General features: G+C 46.8%; 1 protein-coding gene across 33 annotated transcripts in view; it reads left to right on the plus strand.

The window, feature by feature from the left end:
• Positions 1-13,258, plus strand: part of HECW1 (HECT, C2 and WW domain containing E3 ubiquitin protein ligase 1) — a 461,351-nt gene that overhangs the window by 116,235 nt on the left and 331,858 nt on the right. For 17 of the 33 annotated variants that reach the window (XM_035253249.3, XM_078342276.1, XM_078342281.1 and 14 more), the window contains one exon: positions 8,290-8,347. The exons of the other annotated variants lie outside the window; for them this stretch is intronic. In XM_035253249.3, the coding sequence (XP_035109140.3) occupies positions 8,321-8,347 (27 nt within the window). In that variant the 5' untranslated portion in view covers positions 8,290-8,320. The remainder of the gene's footprint in view (positions 1-8,289; positions 8,348-13,258) is intronic. 33 annotated transcript variants of the gene reach the window in all.

The raw sequence follows: 13,258 nt of genomic DNA on the forward strand, positions 1-13,258 counted from the left end.
AAAATCACAACAGGAATTTAATACACACAGAGACATGGTGCTCCCGGATGGGTAACTTCATGTGCAACACTTTCCCGGGTTCATTTCTTAATTTAATTTAATCCCACTAACAAAATACGTGAGTTTTTATGTTCTGGAGGATGGCCAGTGGGTGTAAGTATTGGGCTCTGCTGGCATCTTGGTGGGGAGCCCTTAGTGTGGGTGTGGGTGGCAATCTCCTGCACACTCCCCTGGGCCCAGCGCAACCAGCTCTCTGGATTCTAGATGGACAAAAATGCAAACCTGAAAAGAGACCTTATTTCAAAAATTAATGAAGGGCCGGGTGTGGGGGTTCAGGCCGGTGATCCCAGCACTTTGAGAGGCTGAGCGAGTAGGATCACTTGAGCCCAGGAGTTCGAGAACAGCCTGGGCAACATAGCAAGACTCCATCTCTTTTAGAAAAATGAGAAAACAAAATTAATAAAGGGGGCACCTGTACTACCCAGTGTGATATATATAATACATATATAGTACGTATGTTTATATGCGTTAGTCCATGTATATACACACATGCAAACACTAAAACTCCATGTGTGGGCACATGACCAGAAAGACCAATGGGAGTGAAGTCCTGAAATAGACACACGTTAATAAGAAATTTCATATACTGTGATATATTAAGTGATTACTTAATATGTATCATTATTTAAGTAATTACTTAAATTATTACGTGATTAGGAAAACTATTCCTGGGGGAAAGCTAAAACGAAACAGTGTGAACTCAGTGTCTGAGTCAGGTCTCAATCAATTTAGGAAGTTTCTTTTGGCAAGGTTAAGGCTGCACTCATGATGGTGTCCGGAGGCCCTGGGAACATGTGCCCAAGGTGGTGGGGCACAGCTTGCTTCTATACATTTTAGAAAGACGTGAGACATCAATACGTATAAGATGTACCTTGGTTTGGTCTGGAAAGGTGGAAAAACTGGAAGCAGGAACTTCCAGGTCATAGGTAGATGAGAGACAAAAGGTTGCATTCTTTTGAGTCCTTGATCAGCCTTTCACTGAATATTCAATTTAGTCTGGCTCAGTGAATCCACATTTTTACATAAACAATAGGGCAGAGGAAGCAATCAAATATGCATTTTTCTCAGGTGAGCTGTGAAGATCAGCTATCAGTTTACAATGCCAGGGTGACATTCAACAGAACTGTTTTAGGGTAAAGATCTTGAGGCCCACAGGAAATTCCCTGTGGGCAAATTATGAGGGAGGTCTGAAACTTTTTTAAAATCTTTGTAGCTGCCTTATTTAGGAATAAAATGGGAAGCAGTTTTGCCTGCCGTGGTTGCCAGCTTGATTTTCCCTTGGCTTAGTGATTTGGGGTCCCGAGATTTATTTTCCTTTCACAATAGTAAATGAAACAAAAAATTAACTACACCCAATGATGAATTTCAGAAAGAAGAGACTATAAAGGTTAAGTGAAAACTAGGGTAGAGAAGGAGGGAGGGAGGGAGGGAGGGAGGGAGAAAGGAAGGAGGCTGGGAGGGAGGAAAGAAAGGAAGAAAGAGAAGGAAAGAAAGAAAAAGAAAGAAAGAGAGAAAGAAAAGAAAGAAAGAAAGAAGGAAGGAAGGAGAGAGAGGGAGGGAGGGAGGGAGGGAGGGAGGAAGGAAGGAAGGAAGGAAGGAAGGAAAGGGAGGGAGGGAGGGAGGAAGGAAGGAAGGAAGGAAGGAAGGAAAGGAAGGAAGGAAGGACAGGAGGGAGGGAGGGAGGGAGGGAGGGAAAGTGAACTGTTTGCCTAATGGAAACTGGGGCTTCAGAGGTTATGGGGAGAAGGGACATTGCCATCAGTGTCTTAAAGGTGTTTCTGACCAAAATAAAATGTAAATCACTGGACAGGACCTGCCTGGAGCTCTTGTTTCTAGCGTTTAAGTGGTTCATTATGTGCCAGGCGCTGTTCTGAGTGCTTTACACATATTAACCCGTTTGATCCTTAGTCATCTAGCGAGGAGGTGTGTCTTCCCTCCTGAGGGGCAGGGACCACACTAATCTTGGTGGAGTGGGCCACTGAGCATGGGACTCTGGACCCAGGTGACTGGCTCTGAATCTGCCTCTGCTCCTTACTGCTTGCATGACATTGGGCATACGACAGCGACTCTCCATGTCTCAGTTTCCTCCTCTATAAAGTGCAGACAGTCATCGCAACTGCCTCACTAGATTATTGTGAGGATCAAATAGGTTGATATGTGTAAAGCACTCAGAACAGTTCCCAGCACATAGGAAATCATGTAAATGCAGTGATGAGCCTTCACCACTGTATCTGCAGTGCCCAAAACGATGCCAGCTATGTGGGAGATAGTCAATGCATGTTGGGTGACTCTGAGCCTGCTTTGCTAGATAATCCTCTCCAACTCCCTAAGAACACAAAACCTCACCCCTCAAGGATAACTGGTGATGGATTTTGAAAATAGAGGCAGAAATGCAGTTCACCAGTCTTTTTTTTTTTTTTTCCACTTGGAGCCTGCAAAAGCGCTGAGTAGGACTTAGTCTGCTTGCACACCCGTGACAGGAAATAAACGAGATACTGAAGCCAATGGGAGAGGGCCCTTGGTTGCTCAGGGCAGAGTGAAGCCCATACGCTTTGCATAATTCTGCCCTATCATATTGCTTTTTGTACAAGGAAAATATTTTGATAGTCTGTCACTGAAATCTGTTTTTAATGAAAACACCCTGGGATTAGCTATTATTCTTAGAAGACAGCTTTGTTGTGGAGTTATTCAAGGATAGAGTTCTATTATGTGTGTTTGCCCATCACAGACATACCTCGGATGAAACACGAAGGTTAGGGAAGAAAGCAAGCAGCTGTGGGCTGAGCAGCAAGAAGGCGCTGCACGGGAGGGATGGAACTGGGGGGGAGGGGGTCCCAGCTCATGGCCATGATGCTGGCCCCAGAGTGGGTGCTGACCAGAAGCTGTCCCCACCCCTGTTCTTACCACCTTGGCTCCAGGACCCAGTTTTACTGCTCATGTGACTTTTCTCCCTGGTGCTCAGAATTGGAGTCTGAGGAGTAAGGCCTGGGGAGAGGGTGCCACACCCCCAGGTGGTCATATTTATGTTGCCTGGTTATGGAGGTGGAAATGTCTAGGGACAGACTGGATATCTTTGGACCAGCCTATCTAAGAATAAGGATGGGTTCGTCAGGCTGGGAAGGAAGTGTCAAATGGGAAGTTACGGACCTGGAAGTTTAAAGTGAAGGCATCTTTCTTGTTTAGTCATGGATATGCTAGAGAAGCAAATACATATATGAATGAATGAAAATGAAAGACATATGAGTAAAATAAATACCTTAAAAAAGGAATAGCTCACTGACTATACCGCTAAGTTCATGCTCTTCAAGTAAAGCCTGTACTATTTGTCAAAGCCTTTTTTTTTCTTTGCCTCTAATGTAAGAGGGAGGATCTGTCATAGTGAAGGGGCCTGGGAGTTTGGAAGGCGTCGTAAGTCATTGCTGATAGAAAATAATGCTATTGAATCAAAAAGAGATCTCCTCCCAGGAAAAAGAATTCACGACAATAGCACCATCATGTTATATGACAGTAAATTTCATGTCTCCTGAAAATCGGCATTGAATCAGAACAAGGGACTGAAAGAAAATAGATTGGGACAAAACAAGATTAGTCAGACCCCAAGTCATGAGGATGGAATCAAGGTAACAAAGTTCAAAGCATAACTTGCAACATGAGACCAAACGGCTGCTTTCTTGGCAAGCTGTCCAGGCTGGCTGGTGGCGGATGAATACTTGGAGGAAGAAGCTCTAGTGAAACTTCATCCACCCCCTGTGCTGTCTCAACAAAGAAGAGTTTTATTAAATCAACGAGATGGGTGGATCACGAGGTCGAGAGATCGAGACCATCCTGGTCAACATGGTGAAACCCCGTCTCTACTAAAAATACAAAAAATTACCTGGGTACCGTGGCGCGTGCCTGTAATCCCAGCTACTCAGGAGGCTGAGGCAGGAGAATTACCTGAACCCAGGAGGCGGAGGTTGCGGTGAGCCGAGATCACGCCATTGCACTCCACCCTGGGTAACAAGAGCGAAACTCCGTCTCAAAAAAAAAAACAAATGTAATTTTCTGCTCTCTAAGAAGAATGTTTTTAAAAATCCCCTTCAAAATACGTACAACTGAGCTGACTTTGTCGTTGCAAGAGCATCGGGTGTGACGTTTCTAGAATTAACCACATATATGGCAACGCACACCCAGGCTCTTCTTTCCTTCACGTACCAGGCTGGTCAGTCTGTCGGCAAATAGTCATCAGATGGGAAACACTGGGCTAGGGTCTTTGCCTGAGAGAAGAGGAGGGTTGTAAATTTCCTCGAGGGGTTTTAGGTCACTGAAATAAGAATTGTATGTCTTTAAATATCTCTCCAACTTGGCATCTCCTGCTGGAACCCAACAGATCCTAAAGACCAATTGTCCATACTTAGGACAACTTAAAATAATTCATAGTCACAATGAAAGTCTTCTGTGAGGGCAATTGCCCTAGCTGACCGGCTTTCTGGGGATATCAGATACACCCACTTAAAACAAGTGTAAATGATTTTTAAATATCACAAACCCCCTTTGAGGACCAGCCAGCCACTCCAGGACTTCTTAGCTGTGATGTCCTCTTAGAGGCCCAGCCCTGTAGGGACACATCCCCCCAAAAAAGGCAGCATGTTGGCTGGGCCTCCCTCAAACCACCCCATAGAAAAGAGAACCATACCCTAAGCAGGACCTCTGGCTTTCTTTTAGGGTGAGGTTCTGAGGGACCTTTCACCATATTGTTTGTTGTCCATTGGCTTGGATTTTCAAAAGCAAATGTACTTTGTTTCTATAATTAAGGAAAAAAGTTACTTTTAAAATGTCATCCTTTATATTGCTAGCTTTTATGTATTCCACCCATGAATGGTCTTGACCTCTTCCGCAAAAAATCCTCCACTTATCAGGACAGACTGAATGAAAGACGAGGGAAGCAAACAATGAAACAATTTGTTTTAGCCTGTGATGAATCACAGTGTGGTCTGAAGGGCAATGTTGTGCTTTCTGTTATTTGATTTTTAATCTTGGTTCATTTGCGTAGGGATAGATCAGTATTGGCCCAGGAGTAACATCCTGCTTGGTTCATTTGATTTTTAATAATCCTAACTCTACTCAGGTGACCTAGTGACTGGCAGAGCATCAGGCCTCGGAGGTGGTGTCACTGCCAGTCAGTGTTGATGAGCAGTGACAGGCCCTGTCAGATGATTGATTCCCAGAGCTCTAGAGAGGTGCCAGGGGTTTTCAGGGCATGAGCAGGGGGCAGTAGCCAGGACTATGGAGGAGCTGCCTCAGGCAGGGCTAAGCCTCCAACACCTCCCTGCTCTCCTGTCACTGTGCTGCAAGGGTCTGCAGAGGGACCCTACCACATGACTTCCTGCTGCCCTGTGCCAGGCGCTCCTGGAGGATTTTCCCGAGGGTCATGGCCACTTGAGTCCAACAGAGGAACTGGCTGTGTATAGCTTTATATAAACCGGTTGTGCCTTTCCTGAAGGAAGAATCAGCTAATCTCAGGTTATTTTAGAGTAGTACTTTGTTGATTCCTAATCCTGTCCCTCGCCATTTCCTGGGAATTTCCTCTACTTGACATCTGTGCACTCATTCTCTGCTGTCAGATCACACCCCCTATGGCAGAAGCGAGGGGCCGTGCAGATCTGTGTAGCTGAAGACGGGCTGAGAGCAGGGAGTAGAAGCACTTATCAGGCAGCTTTTGTGTAGACAGGTCATTTGCTCCCCATCTAATTATTTAGTTTCCTTGGGCTCCAGTTTATTCCTGATGGAAGAGGGTTCCATCGGGCCCTCTTTGGTGGGGTGGGTAAGCTTTCAGGATCTGAAGCTAGATCCTTTTGATCCCCATTCACTTTCTCTATAAAGTCTCCACTTCTGCTCTCATTCCCTTTTATTTCCAGAGTCACACTTTGCAGTTACACAATTAGTGAACTGTAAAGTGAAATACACCAGTATCCCCAGTGCTAAGTGCTAAATAGATAACGTCTGAACATCCCATTTGAGAGGTCTTTTTTACTCTTCTATTTACTCTCCTTATGTGTATGTGTTTAATTAATTGGATCAGCATTTGGTTTAGGACAGTGAGCACACCCTGCACCAGGCTCTGTGCTAAGTGCTGAGGATGGCAGTCCCAGCTCCCAGAGAATTCTGAGTCAATTTTGCAAGATAGACATTAAACAAATATATACATAAATAGTTCATTAGAATTATTTTTAAGAGTGTCAAATTATCATAACTACAGGGTACTATTCCCGAGGCTCTGTCATGGGGGAAGGGGGAGCACAGGGGAGGCCAAGGAGTGAGGGGTTTGGAGGAGGAAATGCTGAGGGAAACTCAGATCAGGCAGCAGGAACAGCACACTGCAGTCTCCAAGGAGGGAGAAATAAATGCCTCTGGAGACCATAGGATTCCCTAGTGGCCAGAATGTCACAGATCAGGAGGAGGGAGGCAGCAGGGAGGCCGGGGGAGGAGGGAGGGCCAGATCCACTTCGCAGGTTTGTATGAAGTAAGTCTCAAACTGGTGTTTAGAGTTTTAGCCTGAAGGAAGTGTGAAGCCACTAAAACAAGGGAGGGCAACATCAGGTTTCCTTTTTCAATAAAGCGTTCTGTCTATTGTGGAGAATGTATTAGAGCAAGGGTGCAGACGAGGAGGCCAGTTAGACTCCATGGGAGTTGCGTGGGAGAAGGAGGTTTGGACCATGCTAGAGGAGGCAGAAATGGTGAGAGGCAGATTAATTCTAGAACCAGTAAAAGGTAAGAGCAGATGAACTCAGTGCTTGGTTGGACAAAAAGGATAGAGAAAGAGGACTGGAGAAAGAATGCTGTCCAAGGTCCTGACAGGGAGTTCTAAGTAGCAGAGGAACCATGACTAAGGCTGGGCTTTTAAGGGAGGCTCAGGCTTAGGCATAAAGATCCTGAGTTCTTCTTGCACAGTGGTTGGGTGGCTGTGTGATACTCCAGTGGATGGGGACTGGGCTTGGACATCAGATGAGTGCTCTGAGCTATCACAGAAATTGGGGAGTTGTTGATGTTCACGTGGTAACTGAGGCCAGAGGCAGGGACATGGGCCTAGTATGTTTCTCCTGCATCTTTTCCTGATTGGCCCTTCTCCAAGGGGGAAGGCAGTGCAGGGGATCCTGCAGATGGGGCAGAGCCGGGGCAGTCTGAGAAGCATCCGGGAAGCCAGTGGTCACAGCAGGGAGCAGGAAGGAGCGAGGTGCTGCACGGCACACATCACCACTGAGAAGTCCAGTGGCATCCACCGGGGTATTTGACACAGAGCAGGATCTCAGTACATGGGTGTTGAATTCTCTCCCTCTTCTATTCAGATCTGCTTGGACCAGGCTTGAGAACATAATCTCGGCACCCAGAATGCAAGCTTGCTACTCGTTTCTTACACGAATTCATTTGTCAGCAAAGCTTCAGGTTTCCTCGGGGTTTGGGAATGCTGACATCATAGACTGTTTTTTTTTCTGGAACCAGGGATATTGATTATTTTCATGGTGACTGTAGCTCCAAAGGAAGATGAGGTTATACAATTAAAATAAAGACTCATGAACCAAAACAATACCCTGACAGATGATGCCATCTGCAACTTCCCCATGGCTGGCATCTCTGCTCAAGTCCTGCATGCTAATTTTGGATGTGGTAGCTCTAAAGTGCCAATGGTGTGACCAACGGTGCTAAGTTGATTGTGGTGACAGACACTCTGCAGGACAAGAGGAAGGGGACGGCGCTTCTTGAGTCTTTCCCATCTGAGTAAACGCCCGAGGGAGTAAGGGCACTGAAACAGGCAGTGAATTTTCAGCAGTGTAATTGTAGATCCCCTTCCTTTGTGGTTGAGGGAGCTTCAGGAGTGGATCATATGTGAGGATGCTTTTAGTAGCTTTCTCAGACGGCTGGGAGAACAGAACTTCTCCTTCCCCACAAACACCCACACCAAATCCCTGTTTCTTGAAAAAGAAAAAAAAGATTTCTAGGCCCATGAGTCTCATTCCTTAAATTTTAAAATGAAATCAAATTACTTGTGGCACAGAATAATGTTGCTTGCAACTTTATCCACTTTATCAAAATGAGTGTGGTCCTTGTGTGATTTATTCCTTTTGCACGTCGGTTTCCCAAGCCAGGTATTTTTGCGGGGGTGGAGGGAACAATGTTGTTTGTGTGGGTAATGTTGCTGATTTTGTTTGCTTGGGATACACGCTAAGTTAACCTCGTTGGACTTTTCCCCAGGAATTGATGCGCATACACGTGGTGGGTCATTATGCTGCTGCACCTGTGTAGTGTGAAGGTCAGTGTGCTTTTCTGATTATAAGAAACCATCCATGTCATTCCATTATAAACCCACTCCACTCATAATGGAATGTGCCTCTCAGCCCAGGGCCGCTGCAGCTGCCCAGCCCAGGAATTATCTCAAGTGTGGCTGGACATTTGAGATCCATCACCCTCCCTTCCCACCACCTGCATCCACCCCAGAATTTGACTGTGCTTCATTTGAGATGATGTTCTTTGCATGTCGAGTCCCCCTTGTGTGATGTGAACGTACAGTTGTTACAAGTGAATTTGTACCTGGAAACACTCTATGATGCTACTTCCAGAATTGCAGCTGAGAGCTCCGCTGTCTATGGGTAATTGCTGTGCAGTTGATATGGACAGATGGAAATAGGCCTTGAGACAAGAGCAATGGCTTCTCCTCCTGACTCAGAGCCAGGTCATCCTCTGGGAGGCTGATGGCTCATTAGGATGGGCCCTTGCAGCTGGGTGGCTTTCCCTGGAATGCTTTCCACCAGCTCCCCTAAGACATCCTGCCAAGGCCCCTCCTTCCTCTGTGTCATTGTTTTACTTTTGGTGACAGCCCAGGTTTACTGGCCACCATGCATCATGGTTTGTGCCGAATGCTCTTTCCCCGTGAGCTCCTCTCCTGAGAGGTAGGTATGATCATTTTCCCCATTTGATGTACGAGGGAACTGAGTCATAGAGGGTTGAGCCTCCTAGTATGTAAGTAAGGGGTGCTGATTCCAACACTCTGCCTGTATGAGCTGGAGTCCATCCACTGGGCCCTGTGCTGCTCAGGTAATACCCAGCCAATCCCGACATGAGGCTTTTCTCTAAAAAATAAATAAAAGCTCACATTTGCACAGCACTTTGCAAATTTCTTAAGCATATCCACATGCATATTCAGCTAATCCTTGAAATAACCCTGCAAGAACGAAAGGGGCGCCCTGAGATGTTCAGCATGTGCCTCGGTATGCGGCAGCAGACAGCAGGATGAGGCCACGCTCACATGCAGAGGCAGCTTCTCCTCTGTCACAGTGCCCTGCTGCTTACTCACGCAGAGGGCAGCTCTCTTAATGCACAAGTTCTGCCTAATGCACTGAAAGAATGAGCATAGCATGTGTTGTGCTCAGGAGGCATTAAATGAGAACTTACTCCTGTGCTGCCAGACATCCAGGGACAGGCTCCGCACACCCGCTTACATTCCCCTTTATCTCCTTGAGCATCCCAGCGTGGTGTGTGCTCAGGAGCCACTTCCTCTGTGCCATTTTCACACCTCAGAGCTCAGCAGAGCCTTGATTTCCCCAGTTCATTCAGCTTACTCTACCCTCCAGCCGTCCCTTGGAGAAGGCATAACTTTTGCTAAGAGAAAGTTTTTTCGTAGCACTTAGTCTCTCTGCATTCCCCTTGGACTTCTGTGTTTTCTCTTTGGATTTAAAGATAAAGTGAGAAGTATTTTTTAAATACCAAGTAGTTCCTTCTGGGTGCATTTCACGTTCTGGAAGAATGTCCCTTCTTTCTTCTTTCCAGGACTAGTGTCCCTGGTAAGTTAGGGCTTCTCAGTCCTAGACAACGTCAGCTTGTGGCATCTTCAGATACAAGCTTTGCCTTGAAATAAAACTCCTGAACCTAACAGCAAAGCCAAATATGCACACAGATCATCATAGGGGGTTTTATTCAGTGATCCAGGAAACAAGGCCAGGTAGCCTCCCCTGACATTTATGTGAGTTGAGTTCTCACCCGGTCAGAGAAGAAGATGAAAGAGAAGACTGGGAGGCCAGCTGATGCTCTCAGGGGCTTATCTTGTGAAGCCAATGACACAGGGAACCTGAAAGCACAGCATGCAGCAACCTGATTTTCAGGTTCCCTGGAAGGTAAATGTAAAGCTCCTTACCCGAGCCTTACTCCATAAAGGGAATCTACAGCCCCATAACTTTGCTGCTTACATGTAAATCTTCAAAATTCAAAATAATCCCGAGGTTTCCTACACTTTCCTCTAATATTTTATAAGAAGATTCATCACGCTCTGAAATGAGCCTGCAGTGCTACTAGCTGGACTTGTAAAAATATCTGAAATAAGCTCTGGAGGCTAAGGCAGGAGGACCACTTAAGGCACAGGAGTGCGAGACAGCCTGAGCAACATAGTGAGGTCCCATTTCTACAGAAAACTTAAAAAAACATTAGCTGGGCATGGTGGTGTGTGTCTGTAGTGCCAGCAACTGAGGAGGCTAAGCAGGGAGAATCGCTTGAGCCCAAGAGTTCAAGGCTACAGTGAGCTATGATGGCACCACTGCATTCTGGTGTGGATGACATAATAAAACCTTGCCTCAAAAAAAAAAAAAAAAAAAAAAAAAAGAAGAAAAGAAGAGAAATGAACTAGGGGTCGTTTAGTTGACCACTTAATGTTGGTATATTTTCAGCTTCTAGAATGATCTTCGGCGGGATGGATGCTCATCTCTGGAAGAGGCTGAAACAGGAAAGAATTTTATGCTATAACCACCGGTTCTCAACCAGGGGTACATCGCAAACCACCAAGTCTAGCTGTGCACGTGCAGCCTGCATACTTGCACACTGAAAAGGTCTCTGGGTGATTCTCGTATGCACTCCTGGTTGAGAAACACTAGCTAGACCTGACAGGAACTAAGCTTCTCCATGTCTGTGAATAAGAGAATAAAAACAAAATCCGTGCCGAAGATCTTTATGCTACAAAAACAAGTATCTTGTCACCCAAAGATGGCTTTCTGAAGCCTATCAAAGGTCCTTTTGGGAGCAAAAACAAAACATGCATTGCAAATGACTGGCATGTCTGTGTCTGTTGGGTCCCCTGAGAGGGCAAGAGAGAACTAATGCTTGTGAAAGGGAAAGGGAGGAAATAGGATTGTGTAGGGCTGCAGCCTGGCAGAGAGCCTTTGCCAACCCAATGGACTCTCAGGAGCACACGCTGCCTGTTCAGAGACCCCATGTTGGGTGGCAATGGCCCTTGCACTCCCACCTAGCTTAGTGTTAGGCCAAGGTACCCTAAAGAGAGCCTGAGCACCCCTCCAAACATAGGTGGAGTGGAAGGAGTTGGTGGCTGGAAGCTGTCAGCTGACAGCATCCTGACAACGGGGCAATGAATCCGTTCTTAAAAGGAAAGCACAGCTCCATGTCTGCTATGCTCTCCAGAGACTAGAAAAATCAGTTCCTCTGGGCTGTGTAGAGTTTAGCTCTGTTTTGACTACAATGGCACGGTGTGGTCCTTTGGTGGAATTTACTGCCTTAAAGAAGAGGAATGAAGGGAGGACAATGGAATAAATAGGAAAACTTGGTTCATTTGATTTCCTTCTGTTTAGGGCATGTGCTAGATAGCAGGACATGGAAGAATAGGGCCCTAAGATTTGAGGGATCATAATAACTTCTCATGTAGAAAGTGAAGCCCAGGCCAGGCACAGTGGCTCACACCTGTAATCCCAGCACTTTGGGAGGGGGACAGCAGGAGGATAGCTTGAGCCCAGTTCTATTCAAGCCTGGGCAACATAGCAAGACTCCACCTCTAATAAAAATTAAAAAATTTAGACAGGCACGGCAGTGCGCCTGTAGTCGCAGCTACTCTGGAGGTTGAGGCAGAAGGATTGCTTGAGCCCAGGAGTTAGAGGCTGCAGTGGGCTTTAATTGTGCCACCACACTCCAGCCTAGGCAATAGAGTGAGATGCTCTTGAAGGAAAGAAAGAGAGAGAGAGAAGGAGGAAGGAAGGGGGAAGGGAGGGAGGGAGGGAAAGAGGAAAAAAGACAAAAAGAAGGAAGGAAAGAAGAAAGAAGGAAGGAAGGAAAGAGAAGGGGGGGAGAAGGGAGAGGTGGAGGAAGGAAGGAAGAGAGGGAGGGAGGGAAAGAAAGCAATAGAGGGAGGGAAGAAAGAGAAAGGAGAGGAGGAGGGGAAGAAAAAGAAAGAGATGGGAACCCAGAGAGGTTGTGTGTCATTGGAGATCACCTAGAGACAAGGAGGCTCAGGTGGAGCCCCAGAGCTCCTGACGGAACACCCCTCTCCTGACGCAGAATGGGTCTTGTCATATCAATTTCCTTCACCCCAAACTCTGTGGCTCGAGAACTTTTATGTTCTTGCTTAAATCTTCCAAACTGAAAACGATCCTAAGGTTCCCTACACCATACCCAACCCCACCACATCCTTCGTCTGGACACATCCTGGGTCTAGAATGTATCAGGAGGCAGAGGTGTAGATTCTCAGGCATCTGAAACCACAGCCGGCTTCCCTAAACTTCCACTATATCTCTGGCTTTTGTTTATAATGTCGTGCAGACATAAATTGACAAAGTCATGAGAAGCCTCTCTTCTAGCCCTGCAATTTGTCATCCTGGCACCAACAGAAAATCAGAACATCATTAATTCTCTACACTTATTGATTTGGGACCTCCATGGAAAGGCTGGCTGCTTTCCTCTCGCTCTTCCTCCTCCTCCCTTTCCTCCTCCTTCTCCTGCCCCTCTTCCCCTCAACTCCCTGTTCTCCTCCTGTTTCCCCTCCCCCTCATAGCTTTCAGGGTCTGAGTCCAAAGAGAAAGGGGTTGAATCTGTGTGCATGTGAGGCCACGAGCTCCAGACCCCACCGACTAGGGCCGGCCCTGCCTCCCCACCATCCCTTCTCCGGCCACTGCCCGAACTCGGCTTTCCTGGCCCTTAGGAGATAAATAGTGTGGTCCAGCACTGCCCTGGGTGAGCTGAGTCATGCCCTTGGCAGGGTCGAGGAGCTCCCCGAGGAGACCAATCGCCTGGCGTGACTCTTCTTCGGGGACTGCTCGCCCTCTGCCCGCTAGGTGCTGGGCGCCGCCCGTCCCCACCTCCGTCAGAGCTGGGGTCATCTGCAGAGCCTCGGCCCGGTACCTGGATGTGACTCCGCCACCAACATTTTCCCAGCAGGAAGCAGCAAGCTCAGCAC

This window comes from Callithrix jacchus, chromosome 11, assembly GCF_049354715.1.
Source record: "Callithrix jacchus isolate 240 chromosome 11, calJac240_pri, whole genome shotgun sequence".
Lineage (NCBI taxonomy): Eukaryota > Metazoa > Chordata > Mammalia > Primates > Cebidae > Callithrix > Callithrix jacchus.